Source organism: Rhinatrema bivittatum, chromosome 1 (assembly GCF_901001135.1).
Source record: "Rhinatrema bivittatum chromosome 1, aRhiBiv1.1, whole genome shotgun sequence".
Classification (NCBI taxonomy): Eukaryota; Metazoa; Chordata; class Amphibia; order Gymnophiona; family Rhinatrematidae; genus Rhinatrema; species Rhinatrema bivittatum.
This window is the reverse complement of record NC_042615.1, coordinates 162,071,545-162,088,904: the sequence shown is the minus strand read 5'-3', so window position 1 is coordinate 162,088,904 and position 17,360 is coordinate 162,071,545. Positions and strand designations below refer to the sequence as shown.

Sequence of the window (17,360 nt, the reverse complement as noted above, 5' to 3'; positions counted from 1 at the left end):
GTAGTTGGAATATTATAGTTTTGAATGTCCCTTTATGTTCAAATTATGTAATAATTCTGTTTTACAAAACCACTTTTATAAAAAATATACCTCCTCTCTAGATAAAATACAAATGGCGAACTTAAAATTTAAACATTTATTTTCAAGTAAACTTTGCTACCATTATTTATGGTTATTTAGCATCTCTTAGAGGCTACACAAATATTAGAAAAACAATAGATTTTTAGGTTTTCTGACACTACTGACCCTAGACGTAACTTTAACATGCATGAAAGATAAACAGAATGATATGTTCTGTGTCCTGATATGCTTGCAAGTCAATCTGACCTCAGAAATCAACCAAAACAGAACTATGTAGGCTGGCGCTGACATTGCATCATTCTCAGCAGAACAAAGCAGGTCCATAAGATAATTACTCTGAGCTATCCTGTTTTTAAAAAAAAAACCAAAAAACATTATCCAGTCTCAGCTGAGTTCTTAACTCACCTCTGTGCATCTTGAACAGCTCAGGTAGGCACACAATGAACATGACCATTACTGTTAATAATAGCTTGGTGAGAGCCGCCTTGGTCATGGTTCAGCACATGTCAGGAAGGATCTTTCAGCAAGACAGCCAGCATCTCTGTGATGACTTTCTTCCTGGTTTAATTTTCATCTCAGTACTAACTCAGCTCAATGCAAAATTATTCTTAGTCATTTCCTTTTTGTGGGTGTGGGGGTTTTTTTTTTGTTTTTTTTTTACATGTTGTGGGGTACAACGAACACTTCTTAACTATTATGGGTACTGTAGTTTTCCACAGGCACTCTGTAATAGGTACCTTCACCATATTACGCTATCTAAATAAATAAAATACGATGAGCACAAACAGCCAACAGTTCTGCTTCTTGTCAATAGACATAAACTGAGACACAGACCGTTCAGTTTAATTCAGAGGTTTCCCTGTATTATCTCTTGAAAACAAATCAACAAACAAAATGTCAGTTCTGCGTGGTGTGGAAATTGCACTACGCTCAGAAACTCAGGGCTCGGTTTGGTACCACAGTAAAAAATTAAACCTGGTTAGGAATGGACTTATCAACAAGACGTAGTGTCTCAGTTACAAAGTAAATGAAGGCAAATAAAGACCAAACAGTTCATCCAGTCTGTCCAGCAAGTGGCTGTTGGTAGTAACTGCTATTCTGTGAAGGTTCCCCCCCCCCCCTGCTTACTGTTAACGGTAGTAACTGCCGCTCTGTGCAGCTTACACTCATGCCTAATGTTAAGTGTAGTAACTGCTGCCCTATGCAGGTTACCCCCATGCCTACTGTTGTTAAGGAACAGTAACTGCCGCTCCATGCAGGTTACCCAGGTTACCCCCATGCCTATTACTTAAGAGTAGTAACTGCTGTTCTGTACTGGTTACCCCATGCCTACTGTTGTTAAGGAACAGTAACTGCCGCTCCATGCAGGTTACCCAGGTTACCCCCATGCCTATTACTTAAGAGTAGTAACTGCTGTTCTGTACTGGTTACCCCATGCCTACTGTTGTTAAGGAACAGTAACTGCAGCTCCATGCAGGTTATCCAGGTAACCCCCATGCCTACTGTTAGGGGTAGTAACTGCCGCACCATGCAGGTTACCCAGGTTACCCCCATGCCTATTACTTAAGAGTAGTAACTGCTGTTCTGTACTGGTTACCCCATGCCTACTGTTAAGGGTAGTAATTTCCACCCTCTGCAACTTACCCCCATGCTTACTGTTAAGGGTAGTAACTGCTGCCCCATGCAGGTTACCTCCATGCCGTTTGTTAGAGGTGGCAGTGACCCCTGTTCCAGGCCTTCTGTTAAGGGTGGTAGTAACTTCCAGTCTATGCAGGTTATCCCCATGCAGATGTGTTACACCTAATGTTAACATAGGTTACCCCATTTTTCATTTCCATTCTTTAGCCTTTAGGGACCATAATGTTTATCCCATGCCCTTCACCACCTCTTCTGTCCTTTCTGTGAAGAAATAGTTTCTGATGTTGGTTCTGAGTCATCCTCCTTAGTTTCACATCATGATCCCTAGCTCTGCAGTTTCCTTTCCTCGGAAAAGATTTGTGTTTGTGCATCATTAATATCTTTTAGGTATTCGAAGGTCAATATTATATCCCACCTACATCTCCTCTCCTCCAGGCTACACATCTTCATGCAGACCCCACACCATCCTCTCCTAATCCTTTTTCAGATAAGGTCTCCAGAACTGAACACAGCACTCCAGATGAGGCCTCTCCAACCTGTACAAGAGCATTAACACCTTCTATTTCCTGCCGATTATTCCTCTTTCTATGCAGCCCAGCTTCCTTCTGACTTTTGCCACCATATTGTCATTTTGTTTCGGTGCTTTCAGATCACCAGACATTAGCATCCCAAGGTCCCTTTCCTAGTCCGTACCCATTAATCTTTCATCCTCCCATCTCATACAGTTCTTTTGGATTGCTGCACCCCAAAAGAATGATTCTGCACTTCTTGGCATTGAATCCCAGCTGCCAAACATTTGACCACTCTTCAAGTGGTCAAACTCACTTTTCATTCTCTCTACTTTCCTTCTATCCCCTCTGCAATGTCATTCATGAAAAGAATCAGTCCCAAAACTGATCCTTGAAGCACTCCACTTAACACTCCTCTCTTACCATTACACACTTTCCCCAGTCAGTCCACCAATTTTTAATCCATTCCACCAATTTGTCACTCACTACCAAGCTGCTCATTTTATTCATGAGCCTCCTATGTGGGAGAATATCAAACTTTGCTGAAATCCAAGTAAATCACATCAAGTGCTTGTTACGTTTGGCAGCTCATGGAGCCATTCTGTGAGCTGCCGCACTCACCCAGGATGCTCCCGCCAGCTGAAAACGCTGCCAACTGTCCCTTGTGGCATGGATGCCATCAGCCTCACTTCCTAGGTTGCGCTGTGTTCTCCATAGGCGTGCATGCGTGATGATCTAAGCATTAAAGGCCCTGCGGTGGGAAACCTCAACTTCAGTGCCTTTTGATGACATCATGCAGCTGGGTGTTTAAACCCAATAGCGACTCCAGTAATTTGCCTCAGCAGTGGGTCTCCTGCCTAGCAGTGCATGTTGCAGTATTCCTGATTCATTTGCCTTCCAGTCCAGCCTTGCCAGCCTTGTCTTCCAGTCCAGCCTTGCCCATCCTTGTCTTCCAGCCCAGCCTCATCTAGCCTTGCTTCTCACTCCAGCCTCATCCAGCTTTGTCTTCCCTATTCATCCTGTCCAGCATCTTCTCGGTATCTTCATCCACCCTTGGTTTGACTCTCCAGAACTTGACTTCTTGCTTGAATAGGACCATGATTGCTTGTCACCTGGACCTGACCTCTTGCCTCTATCTGATTAATCTTTCCTGCTGTCTATTTCGACCTTGGCCCTTCTCTGACTCTGTTAAGCTGCTGCCTACTCTGACTCCAGTGTGTCTCTGAACTCTAGCTACCACCTCTGCCCTAGAAACCCTCCTAAGTCCTATCTGCCATCTGAAAATCCAATGGCTCAACCTATGGAGGAGGTGGCTGGTAAAGGTGAAGCTCTAGACTGTCCCGCTACAGGGCATGTTCACCAGCTGCCGGCATAGACTTCAGGAGCTCACTCTTGAGGTGGCATCAACTACGCCATAGCACTAAGGGCTCACACACCCAACACCACCCCCTTACAGTGATCTTCCTTGATCTAATTCTCTAGTCACCCAATCAAAATAATCAACCAGATTCATTTGGTGAAACCATGTTACCTTGAGTCCAGCAACCCACCAGATTATAGAAAGTTCACTATCCTTTCCTTCAGCAGAATCTCCATTAATTTTCCAACACCACGGTAAAAGTAACGAGCCTGTAGTTTACAGCCTTCTCTCTGCTACCACCTTTGTGAAGCAGGACCACCACTGCTCTTCTCCAATCTTGTGGCACCACTCCCATTTCCAGGAATCTATTGAACAGGTCTTTCAGCAGTCCTGCGAGCACATCTCTGAGTTCCCTTAGTATCCTGGGATATACCCCATCCAGTCCCATGACCTTGTCCACTTTGTTTTCCTAGTTCATCTCATATTCTTTGTCTGTAAATGGAGTTACCCCACTCCCATCCATGCTCTTGTCAATCAGAGTTGATTCTACTCCAAGTCTTCTTCAGTGAACACCGAACTGAAGTATTTATTTAATATTTCAGCTTTTTCCTCATCTTTCTCCAAACATTGCTCCTTGTCTCCTTTCAGTTTTACAATGCCACTTCTGGCCTTTCTCCTTTCTCTGATGTATCTGAAAAATGTTTTGTCACCTCGCTTGTCCTCTTTGGCAATTTTTCTGCTTGACCTTTTACTTTCCTGATTTCTTTCCTCATCTCCTTCAGCTTTCAGATACAAGTTCATTTTCTGTTTGTGGGCTGGGAGAATGGAAGACACTCCTATTGCCGCTATGTAGTTATCATTATATGTAACAGATTTTCTGTTTCATTTCAAGAAGAGAATCTTCCAATTAAAGTAACCACAGTGAAATGAACCAATATTTTGTAGGACAGAGATGAGACAGAGAAGACAGTTTTTGAAACAGATACTCTAAATAAAACAAAAGAGGTTGAATTACTCAACATCATGGGTATAAACACACCAGAGTTAAACAGAGTACACTCTTTCCACTCAGACTTCTGGCCCTTGTTCCATGTAGATCTCTGGCTCCAAGTAAATACATATTCTACTATATGGGAGATCAATTATGCAGCAGAAATAGTAATTTTATTATTTAAAAATACTGAAACTTATGTTTCATTGATGTCAAATTTTAATGCCCATGTAAGTAGGCAAAATAACGTTTCAAAATTGTAACATGAATTATAAAGAACATGTTTAAAGCAGAATTCTCATGCTACCCTAATGGAGAAAAGCATCATACATAAGATCAGTTTGCTTTTTTCCATTGGTTTTCGGTCAGTCAATCTACATTGAGACTGTCAGCCTGTGATAGTTTAGCTTTACTCAGGGGAACTAGACTAAGAAAGCAGTCGTTACAACTAAAAAGTAATTTAAAAAATGACCCTTTATAGTTAACTGAGCAGTGAGATGATAGATGAGGTTCACTGTGTGCAAATGTATGGTAATACGTCTATGGTCACCACCACATAAATCTTTCCCAAAAATCTTCTTTTATTCTACATTGTCACCATAATAATAGCTACTAATCGGAGAAAGTTCTTTTTTACTCAACACACAATTAAACTCTGGAATTTGTTGCCAGAGGATGTGGTTAGTGCAGTTAGTATAGCTGTGTTTAAAAAAGGATTGGATAAGTTCTTGGAGGAGAAGTCCATTACCTGCTTTTTTTTTTGAACATAATTTTTATTTCAGGTAACAGTTGAAAAACAGCTTCCAGCGTTCATTCATAGTCTCTTCACACATGTAACTCACAAGTAGCAGTATGTAAAGTAGCACATTGTACTGACAACAAACCAGATCTCCCATTTGAACATCTAGAAGACTCATGAACCTTAATGGAATTATTTTCAAAATTGAGAAACCTCCCCCTCCACCCCCCAACCACCACCTTCCCTCCCCCTCCCTGGTACTCATTTTGTTACTAGCAGTCAGGAGTCAAACAAGGAAGAACAGAACATTAACGTGAACTGTATAGGATATGCATAAGCTACAAACAGTCTAAACCCTAGATCCGGTAGCTCTTATAGAGTCCCATGGAAAACGTGGACGTTCAGAAGATCGTCACCATGTGGAGATCCCCCACGGTATCCCATCACTCGCCCAATCCAAATTTCGGACTAAGGTCATATACAGTAATGACAAGACAGCAGCTCCATGCACGTAACCCTGAAGAAGACAGACAGTGCAGTTCAAAGCAGAGGTCCAGACTATTAGCCGGGTCTTAGAGCGAGTAGTATAGCAAGTGTCATTGAAAATGGTATGAGTCCCTGGAGGACCTTTTTATACTAGGTAACAGTTGCGTTTGGAGATCCGGTGAAAGAGTTGAGATATACTCTCCCCATATTTGGAAAAACTTAGCCTGTTGGGTGGTGGACAGAGAAACAGCCGACATATATTCCATCTGTAACAAGTGGTGCAGCTTCTTGGTCCAGAGTGATAAGAGATCTGGATGTGGCTCAGTCCATAGGGCCAATATGGAAGCCTTTGCCATTAAGGCCATCTTATCCACAAGTAAGGACTGAGGCAGAGTACACCAGTCCATAGAGATCGGGGAAGCACCCAAAAGCCAGATGTCCGGGGTAAGCGGAACCTGCCGGGACCATATACTTGATAAGGTACCTCTAACCTTCGTCCAAAGAGGTTGGATAGCAGGACACGCCCAGAAACTATGCAAGAAGTCTGGCCTGGAATGCAAGCAACGCATACATTCGGAGGAAGAAACCAAGCGCATATAAAAAGCTTGCTGTTGCGTGTAATAAGCAAAGTGTAATAGCTTATATTGTTGGTCTCTAACCGAGACATTCTCCACAGTCCTAAGAAGTTTCACAAAACAGGTTTGAAACTCATCCATCGTGAGTGAGGTTTGAAGAACAGCATTCCATCGAGATGTCAGTCTTGTTGAATACTGCAAGGGCTTGAGATCCAGCAGCGCTTTATAGTATTCCGCACATCGTGTCCGTTTTCCAGTGATACCGAGTAGTAGATTACGTATAGGAAGTCCACATGGAAGAGATGGGTTAGCTTGTAGTAACCCCTGTATAAAGTGCCTCACTTGTAAGAATCCATAGTGGTCTGCATTGGCTAGAGAGTACTGCGTCCTTAAGTCCTGAAAACTCAAGAGATGAGCCATTGTGGAACTGGAGCTAAAAAATTGATTAATAACGGACAAACCATTTCGGCGCCACTTATCAAACAGAGAAGAGCCAAAACCAGGGGTGAACAGAGGGCATCCTGTGATTTGCAAGAAGGGAGAGCTACCAGCAGGGATTCCCAACAGCCCACAAATGAACTTCCACCCTCGCCTTATGGGAGATATAATAGTGCTATGTAACAGATGAGTCGGTAGAAGAGCAGCATTAACATGTAAAATAGAACTTAAAGAAAACGGTGCCACCCATTGCGCATAGAAATCCAAAGGTGAGAAGAAACGTGACCCAAAAAGCCAATCCCTCACATGGCGAGCCAAACAGGCATAGTTATATAGGGCTAAATTGGGGCATCCCAGACCTCCCATCTCCTTGGGCTGCATAAGGCGTTCCAATGAAATACGGGCCCTACGGCCTCCCCAGATATATTCCCTGATGGCTTTGTTGATTTCCGATACATCTCCGGGGATTAACCATATGGGTAACATTTGGAACATATAAATCCAACGGGAGACCTCCATCATCTTTAATAATTGGATTTTCCCAGAAAGGGAGAGAGGGAGACTCCGCCATTGAACGAGGTGCTTTAGTAATTTCTGCTTTAAGGGACCCACGTTTAGGGCATAAATTTTCTGCGGATCTGCTGGAATTTTAACCCCTAGATACTTAAGATCGGAGGAGACCCATTTCAGGGGGAATGGCCCGGGCCAGGAAGGCTGCAGCCTGCCAGTGATGTCCAAGGCTTCGGATTTATCGGCATTAACTTTTAGGCCTGCAAACTTGCCAAAAGCAGCTTGGATCCGCAATACCTCAGGTAAAGCAGTTAGGGGATTTGTTAAGAAAACAAGCATATCATCTGCGAAAGCTGCCACTTTTAGCGAGGTAGCAGAGGTGCCAAACCCTTGTATGAGTGGTGAAGCCCCTATCGTGCATAACAAGGGATCTAAGGACAAGATATATAAAATAGGAGATAGAGGGCATCCCTGCCTCACCCCTCGCTTAATTGAAATAGCACCAGATAGGGAATCATTAACTAGGAGGAATGACTCAGGAGAATTGTAAAGAAGTTGTATCCCCCGCAAGATATCCCCCTGCAGCCCAAACCTGCGGAGCACGGAAAACATGTAAGCCCAAGACACTCTGTCAAAGGCTTTTTCTGAATCAAAGCCTATCGCCAGAGACAGAGAGCCAGAGTTCCTGGTAGCTTCAATAGCTGCGATCAGTTTGATCACATTGGCACCTGGATTTCTGCCCTTTACAAACCCTGTTTGAAAAGGTGAGATAAGGTCGGGGAGAATAGCACCTAGCCGTATCGCCAATATACGGGCATAAATCTTCAAGTCACAGTTTAATAAGGAGATCGGCCTATAAGAGGCCGCTTGCAAGGGGTCTTTCCCGGGCTTAGGAAGGATAGTGATATATGCTTTATTAAATCCAGAAGGAAAACTCCCCTGAGCTCCTGCCTCCTGATAAAAGCGACTCAAGGGACCTGCCACCCGTTCCCCTAGGATTTTGTAGAAATCCGTGGAGAATCCATCCGGCCCCGGTGCTTTATGGGCTTTACTACCTTTGATAACCTGGAGTACCTCCTGTCCCAGGATGGGTTTATTTAAGTTTTCCAACTGAGAGGGTGTCACCTGGGGTAATACTAAATTTTGGAAAAAGGAGTCTTCATCCACAGAATCGCCTGTGCGATCATCAGTGTAGAGCTCCGTATAAAACTCTTGTAAGATTGTACATATCTCAGGCGTATGTGTCATCAACTGCCCAGTTTTGGTCTTGAGACTACTAATAAAGGGCTTTCGCCTCTTAATAGCAACCAAGCGAGCTAGGAGCCGCCCCGCTTTATTCCCAAAGCAATGTAAACCATGCTCTGAGGCTTTTAACGCCTTCTGTGCCCGGGCCTGCAATAAGGAGTTAAAATGGTTTAAGCAAGCCCAATAGGCCTCTCTATTACTCTTAGAGGGATTGAACGCTAAAGTATCTTTCTTACATTTCAATTCTTGTTCCCAGTGCAAAATAGAACTCAGGAGCTGTTTCCGTTTCCGGGTGGTATAAGCCAGGATATCTCCCCGAAGAACCGCCTTTCCTGTCTCCCAAAACAACGAGGGTTGCATTACATGTTGCTGATTATTATATAAAAAATCATCCCAACGCTCTTGTAAGTAAGTATGGAAGGCTTTATCATTCGATAAATGCCCTGGAAATCTCCAAAGATTGCCAGCCCTTGTCCTCCCTGAAATGAAAAGTTCAGCCCACACGGGTGCGTGATCGGACACCACTATGGATCCCAGATCTGCTACCCCAATATTGGAGAAGATTTGGGTGTCAACCAATACATAATCGATCCTAGATAGTGTGGCATGTGCACGAGATACGTGGGTATAATCCCGGGTCTCAGGGTGTAACACCCTCCAAACATCTAGAAGGTTTAAAGTTTTGCAAAGGGAATGAATTATAGATTCTTTCGGCTTTTTAAAACTGGCGGGAATAGCAGATTTATCCAAACTCGCATCTGCAACACAGTTAAAGTCTCCTGTCAGAATTAAGGAACCCCTCTGGTGTTCCAGAAGGAGTCGTAGCAAGGAAAAAAAAATACCGAACTGGCATCATTTGGGGCATATAAATTACAGATGGTTAATTGTTTCCCCTCTAATTCCCCATTAATAATAATATACCGGCCTTCCGGGTCCACAATCTCTTTACTAACCAAAAAGGGGGTATTCTTATGGACCAATATTGCCACGCCTTTTTTCTTCCCCACTGCAGGAGCAAAATGACAAGTAGTGACCCATTCCCTGCACAGCTTCCCACTCTCAAGCGCATTCAAGTGGGTTTCTTGCAGACATGCTATACTGGTGTTTAAGCGGGCAAGATGTTGAAATACCTTTTTCCACTTGATAGGGTGACCTAGGCCATCCACATTCCAGGAAACAATATTATATGGGCCTCCCATGGGGACACAGATTAGAATCATGTAACAGATAAACAAACAGTACTAAGTTAGGAACAGGAGACGCCCAGCCTCGCCTCCGCTCCACAAGGTGAACAATGCAGGGCTCAAACATATCCTCAGCCAGCATTACTTCACACAGAAATATAAACATAGTCACCAAGCAAACAACATTTAGTACAATCTGACCCATGAGTACCAGAGATCCCCACCTTCTGTTAAATCCCCTCCCCCCCTCCCCCACCCCATAACATCTAGAATACCCACTCAGGTCTGCGACCTGTGTAGAGATCAACTACAATGTGATCGAGGATTAGGGCCCTTCTCCAACCCCACTTTGAAACTAATATCAAGTGAAACAATACAACAGCTTGGTCTTCAGGAGAGCTCGTCTCGCAATGGTTTTGTAGACTCCGGCGTATCATACATGGACCACTTTCCTTCCTTCAAAACGCGGAGCTTAGCTGGAAATTGCATTTGAAATCGGATTTTTTTCTCTATTAGAAGAGCACACACCTCCGAGAATGCCCTCCGTTGCGCAGCGACTTTAGCGGAGTAATCGGGTGCCAAACGGACATCTGCGCCCTGGTACTGTAAGGTTTGTATTTTCCTAGCCGCCTGTAAAATGCAATGCTTATGATGAAAATTAAGCACTTTAAAGATTACGATACGGGGCCTCCCAGCAGGGGTCCGACTCGAGTCCCTTGGACCCAGGCGGTGCGCCCGTTCGATTTCCAGGGTGGTTTTCAGATCGGGTAGGCCCAGAGCAGATGGGATCCAGGCTTGTAATGCCGTGCGCAGATTTTGATCTTCAAGGGACTCCGGCAGTCCTAGCACACGGATATTGGAACGTCGAGATCTATTTTCAAGATCTTCTGTTTTATCCTGCTGTTCCGCCAAAGCTTTTTCCAGGGAACAGATTCGAGTTGTGAGCGCCAGCACGTCATCTTCCAGCACTCCGGTGCGGCCCTCCACTTGATCGAGCCTCGGTGTAAGTTCCGCTAGTGAGGAATGTAAAGCTGTTAACTGTTCCAAGAGGCCTGCAAATTTGCTTTCCAACGCCGCAACAACTGCGGTTTGCAGTTCTAGGGTGGTTGGATGGACCGGGGCAGGACCCTCTGGTGCCGCGCTGCCACCAGCTTTTTGCGTCGGCGTTGCCATTTTGGATTCCGGCCCTCGCGTCTTGTCTTTATCCTTTTTTGTCACTTTCGGCGGCATCCCAGTCGGCAATTTTTGCATATAATTTGTGATCGACATAGACCACCTTGTCTAGAGTAAGATCCATTCCGAAAAGGCAATGAACCGGTCAGATGGTGAAGGATCAGGGCCCTATCCTCGGAGCTCAGCCAGTATCCACCCGGCCGCTCTCACCACATCACGTGATCTCCATTACCTGCTATTAAGTTCACCTAGAGAATAGCCACTGCCATTAGCAACGGTAACATGGAATACACTTAGTTTTGGGATACTTGCCAGGTTCTTATGGTCTGGATTGGCCACTGTTGGAAACAGGATGCTGGGCTTGATGGACCCTTGGTCTGACCCAGTATGGCATATTCTTATGTTCTTATGTTCTTATGTACTACTTGTTCATGACCTTCATTGCCTTATGAATAATCAATTGGCAGATATAAGTAATGACCCAGAAAATATAGTTAAAATTTTTTTTTTGGTGCAAATAAAAGGACTTATCTTAATGTTTTACTTCAATTAGTTCTATCACCCCGACATGGTCCGTGTTTCAAAATTGTGTTTCTGCATCAGGGAGTCAATGATAAGTTTTCTCTGTATATCCTTTAAACCTCAGCATATTTTATTTATTTATTTATTTATTTGAAATTCTTTATTCATCGCTTTCCTGATCAAATTATCATTTTAGCGCCAAACCAGAACTTTTATGGTACAAGGGTAGATAAGTGCAGAATACATTGAGCAGCGCAATGCTTGCTAATGCTGATCAAAAATAAGACCAGGCCATATTAGTTGTTAAAGTGGGAATGAGCGCACAAAGCCAAGTGTTGGCAACCAAGATGGGCACATGTTTGATATGTATTAAATAGAAAAGGTGGAGACATGGAAAAATATATCATCTTCCCATCGTATAAAGCATTTGGAGTAATAGGCTTTCCCCCTTGTTCTAGATAGAGCAGCTTTTAAACTAGAACAAGGGGGAAAGCCGACAGTCACTCAGCAGTGCATGGTTCAGAGAAATGTATCCTTGAAGGATACTAATGAAACAGGAGAGTTAGGGCATCCCAACAGAGAGGTTCTATTAAAAGCAAATGTAGTCCATGTGCCTATATGTAAAAAATCACCGAAGCTAATGATTTCCGAATTATCCCTAACAACTGAAAAGCAGGTTGTTAATACAAACAAAAAACACACTTTGAAATGTCTGTTTGTCAATGCCAGAAGTCTAAGAAGTAAGATGGGAGAGTTAGAGTGTATAGCAGCAAATGATGAGATTGACATAATTGGTATCACAGAGACTTGGTGGAAGGAGGATAACCAATGGGACAGTGCTATATCAGGGTACAAATTATATCGCAATGATAGAGAGGATCAACTTGGTGGGGGTGTGGAACTTTATGTCCAGGAGGGTATAGAGTCCAACAGGATAAAGATCATACAAGAGACTAAATGCTCAGTAGAATCTATATGGAAAGAAATCCCATGTGTGTTGGGTAAGAGTATAGTGATAGGAGTATACTACCGTCCACCTGGACAAAATGATCAGACAGATGATGAAATGCTAAGAGAAATCAGGGAAGCTAACCGATTTGGCAGTGCAATAATAATGGGAGATTTCAATTACCCCAATATTGACTGGGTAAATGTAACATCAGGACTTGCTAGAGACAAAGTTCCTGGATGTAATAAATGACTGCTTCATGGAGCTATTCTAGATTTAATTCTTAGTGGAATGCAGGATTTGGTGAGTGAGGTAATGGTGGTGGGGCCACTTGGCAACAGTGATCATATTTAAACTAATAACTGGAAGGGGGACAATAAGTAAATCTGCAGCGCTAACACTAAACTTTCAAAAGGAAAACTTTGATAAAATGAGGAAAATAGAAAAAAACTGAAAGGTGCAGCTGCAAAGGTTAAAAGTGTTCAACAGGCATGGACATTGTTTAAAAATACAATCCTAGAGGCACAGCTCATATGTATTCCACACATTAAGAAAGGTGGAAGGAAGGCAAAACAATTACCTTCATGGTTAAAAGGTGAGGTGAAAGAGGCTATTTTAGCCAAAAAGAAGGATCCATCTGAAGAAAATAGGATAAAACATAAGCATTGTCAAGTTAAGTGTAAAACATTGATAAGACAGGCAAAGAGAGAATTTGAAATGAAGTTGGCCATAGAGGCAAAAACTCATAATAAAAACCTTTTAAAATATATCCGAAGCAAGAAACCTGTGAGGGAGTCGGTTGGACCATTAGATGACCGAGGGGAAGATGAGGCCATTGCAGAAAGACTAAATGAAATTCTTTGCTTCCATGTTTACTATTGAGGATGTTGTGGAGATACCAGTTCCGGAGATGGTTTTCAGGGTTGATGAGTCAGACAAACTGATAGAAATCACTGTGAACCTGGAAGAATTAGTAGGCCAGATTGACAAACTAAAGAGTAGCAAATCACCTGGACCAGACGGTGTGCATCCTAGGGTACTGAAGGAACTAAAAAATGAAATTTCTGGTCTATTAGTTAAAATTTGTAACCTATCATTAAAATCATCCATTGAACCTGAAGACTGGAGGGTGGCCAATGTAACCCCAATATTTAAAAAAGGCTCCAGGGGCAATCTGGGTGACTATAGACCAGTGAGCCTGACGACAGTGCCGGGTAAAATAATGGAAACTATTCTCAAGATCAAAATCGTAGAGCATATAGAAAGACATGGTTTAATGGAACATAGTCAACATGGATTTACCCAAGAGAAGTCTTGCCTAACAAATCTGCTTCATTTTTTTGAAGGGGTTAATAAACATGTGGATAAAGGTGAACCGGTAGATGTAGTGTATTTGGATTTTCAGAAGGCATTTGACAAAGTCCTTCATGAGAGACGTCTAAGTCATGGGATAGGAGGCGATGTCCTTTCATGGATTACAAACTGGTTAAAAGACAGGAAACAGAGAGTAGGATTAAATGGTCAATTTTCTCAGTGGAAAAGAGTAAACAGTGGAGTGCCTCAGGGATCTGTACTTGGACCGGTGCTTTTCAATATATATATATATATATATATATATATATATATAAATGATCTGGAAAGGAATACGATGAGTGAGGTTATCAAATTTGCAGATGATACCAAATTATTCAGAGTAGTTAAATCACAAGCGGATTGTGATACATCAAAGGAGGACCATGCAAGACTGGAAGATTGGGCATCCAAATAGCAGATGAAATTTAATATAGACAAGTGCAAGGTGTTGCATATAGGGAACAATAACCCTTGCTGTAGTTACACAATGTTAGGTTCCATATTAGGAGCTACCACCCAGGAAAAAGATCTAGGCATCATAGTGGATAATACTTTAAAATCGTCAGCTCAGTGTGCTGCAGCAGTCAAAAAAGCAAACAGAATGTTAGGAATTATTAGGAAGGGAATGGTTAATAAAATGGAAAATGTCATAATGCCACTATATCACTCCATGGTGAGACCGCACTTTGAATTCTGTGCACAATTCTGGTCGCCGCATCTCATAAAAGATATAGTTGCGATGGAGAAGGTACAGAGAAGGGCAACAAAAATGGTAAAGGGGATAGAACAGCTCCCCTATGAGGAAAGGCTAAAGAGGTTAGGGCTGTTCAGCTTGGAGAAGAGACGGCTGAGGGGGGATATGATAGAGGTTTTTAAGATCATGAGCAGTCTTGAACGAGTAGATGTGAATCGGTTATTTACACTTTCGAATAATAGAAGAACTAGGGAGCATTCCATGAAGTTAGCAAGTATACATTTAAGACTAATCGGAGAAAATTCTTTTTCACTCAACGCACAATAAAGCTCTGGAATTTGTTGCTCTGGAATTTGTTGTGCAGTTAGTGTAGCTGGGTTCAAAAAAGGATTGGATAAGTTCTTGGAGGAGAAGTCCATTAACTGCTATTAATCAAGTTTACTTAGGGAATAGCCACTGCTATTAATTGCATCAGCAGCATGGGATCTTCTTAATGTTTGGGTAATTGCCAGGTTTTTGTGGCCTAGTTTGGCCTTTGTTGGAAACAGGATGGTGGGCTTGATGGACCCTTGATCTGACCCAGCATGGCAATTTCTTATGTTCTTATGTTCTGAGCATCTCTAAAAGGACATCTAATTGTTGGAGAGAGTGCAAACAAGAATCACTCAGTTAAAAAATCAGCTTATATGAAGCACTGGGCTATATTTAGTCCTGTCCTTAAACAAGAGAATGGTACATTTTTTTATTTATATTTAAAATAATTTGTTGCTCGGGCAATCCAAAGGTCAAGGCGATTAACAAAAGAACATACACAGTCAGACTCATCACAAAGCAAGAATAAAACAAATATATAAAAAGCTCACCAAGCCTATGGTCCAATTTTAGATGGTTATGAAATCAATTTTCTTTACTGTTGGACTAAATCTAGGCTAATACCCAAGCAGTAGTAAATCTGTTGCTGCCACTAAATTAAAATGATGTTAATCATCCCAAGAATAGAATACCATACTTTAAAAAGAACACGGATACCTAGGTTTTGCTATAAATCCAGGTGTCATTATTAGTGTAAAGCTGCAAACTGCAGATCATTCACTTTTGATTATCATATTTAAAGGCTTGTTGATACAGCCATGTCATGTATAGTCCAGCACACCCCTCAGTTTGTCACTGAGTGTGTCTATCTAGCAGAGGCTATACAAGGACCTTTGTAGAAGTTCAGTTAGATCTGCTGTATGTGTTTAAAATGCCCTACTGAAATGATTCAATGACAAGCATAGGGGCTGCCAGAATAAAAGGCAAAGTGGATAATATGAAATGTTAGAAGGCCTAGCAGAAATGCAGGCAACCATGCAGCTAGGTCTGTCTAATAGGCCATGCAGGGGACCTAGAAGACAGGGTGTTCAGGCAGCAGTCATGCTAGCATTGCCTGATGTAGTTAAGACATCGAAAGGGATGGGTGTTGGTGTGAATTAAATAGGGTCCTTTTGTTTTAAGATGTTTTTTAAATTATTCTTATTTTAATTTTTTTAAATTTAGAGAGGCAAGTATTTAAAGCTATCCAGCTTTGTAAGTTATAAGATTTATCTGGCTAACTTACATGGGATATTCAGAGGCACAGCAATGCCACTGAATATACCCAAATAAGTATTTTAAAGTTAGCCAGATAAGCTTATCCGGCTAACTTTAGACCTATTATGGGCCATGTCTAATTTATGCAGTTAACTTAACTAGATAAGACTGAATATCACTACTTATCAGGCTAAGTTAGCCGGATCAGTAGCGTTGCTCAGTTATGCCCTCTGCCTGCAAACTGACTATACTGCTAACTATTTAGCTGGATAAGTGACTTATCCATCTATTATGGATCTTGCTAGGGAGATAGCAATCTGTTGTGGATCTCCAAGAGGGAGTTATCAACCTGTTGTGAACTGATTCCTGAGAAGGGAGGAGTTAGCAATCTATTATGGGCGAGCACCTCTAGAGGGAGGAGCTAGCAATCTGTAATGGTTAAACTCCTATGAAGGGGAGGAGTTAGCAATCTTGTTGTATACTAGCTCCAGAAGGAGGAGGAGTTAGTAAGCTGTTAGGAAAGCTCTGTATGGAGTAGCAATCTATTATGCTTCTGCTCCTGTGGAAGGAGAAGTAGTGAAGTGATATGCTCAGCTCCTATAGAAATAGTAGTAATTAACTGTTAATGAATCTGTTGCTGAAGACTCCTGGTAGGAAAGGAGTAGCCATCTGTTAGCAGTGGAGTGCTTGGAGAGGACACTCAGCTGTAGAGGAATGTAGATAGGTGAATCCTTGGGCCGATGGCAAATGACTGCGCCCCCAGGAGGATATCCTGAGAGGGACTACAGGCTAGGCTTGAGTATGGAGACAGACACAGATAATTCTTTTATTAGACAGATTGGAAGAACCACCAGAGGTGGCAGTAGTGAGCTGCTATGCCCGGCAGGGCTGAAGTCCCTCAGGTACTGGAACCGTAATCCCAGGGTTGCTGAGCTGTAGAAAAACTATAGATAGTGAGTAGACAGAGTATACTGTGTTCATAGCCAGAACTGGATGACAGATGACAAGCTTAGTAGCTGGAAAGGGTTAGGCCCTCGAGGAGCGAGTACCTGGTTCCAGGGAAAGCTCTGAGAGAGCGATGGTAACTCACAATTGTCTATATCTGTGATAGCTTCCAGGCAGTAGAGAATCTTCAGAGTGTTCAGGAACTTGGACCCTTGAGCAGTTCCTATTGGCAAACTGAAATAAAGATAACTCACAAATGTCTGCATCTGCGATCGCTTCCAGGCAATAGAGAATCTTCAGAGTGTTCAGGAACATGGGCCCTCAAGGAGCGAGTACCGGTTCCTATCGGTAATCTGAATAAAGATAACTCACAAATGTCTGTATCTCAATAGCTTCCTG

General features: G+C 42.5%; 1 protein-coding gene across 1 annotated transcript in view; it reads right to left on the bottom strand.

Annotated features, from left to right (window-relative positions):
- Positions 1-609, bottom strand: part of TMEM156 (transmembrane protein 156) — a 71,533-nt gene extending 70,924 nt beyond the window's left edge. The window contains exon 1 of the mRNA XM_029584321.1: positions 487-609. Coding sequence (XP_029440181.1) covers positions 487-574 — 88 coding nt within the window. The 5' untranslated portion in view covers positions 575-609. The remainder of the gene's footprint in view (positions 1-486) is intronic.
- Positions 610-17,360: the final 16,751 nt, after the last annotated feature.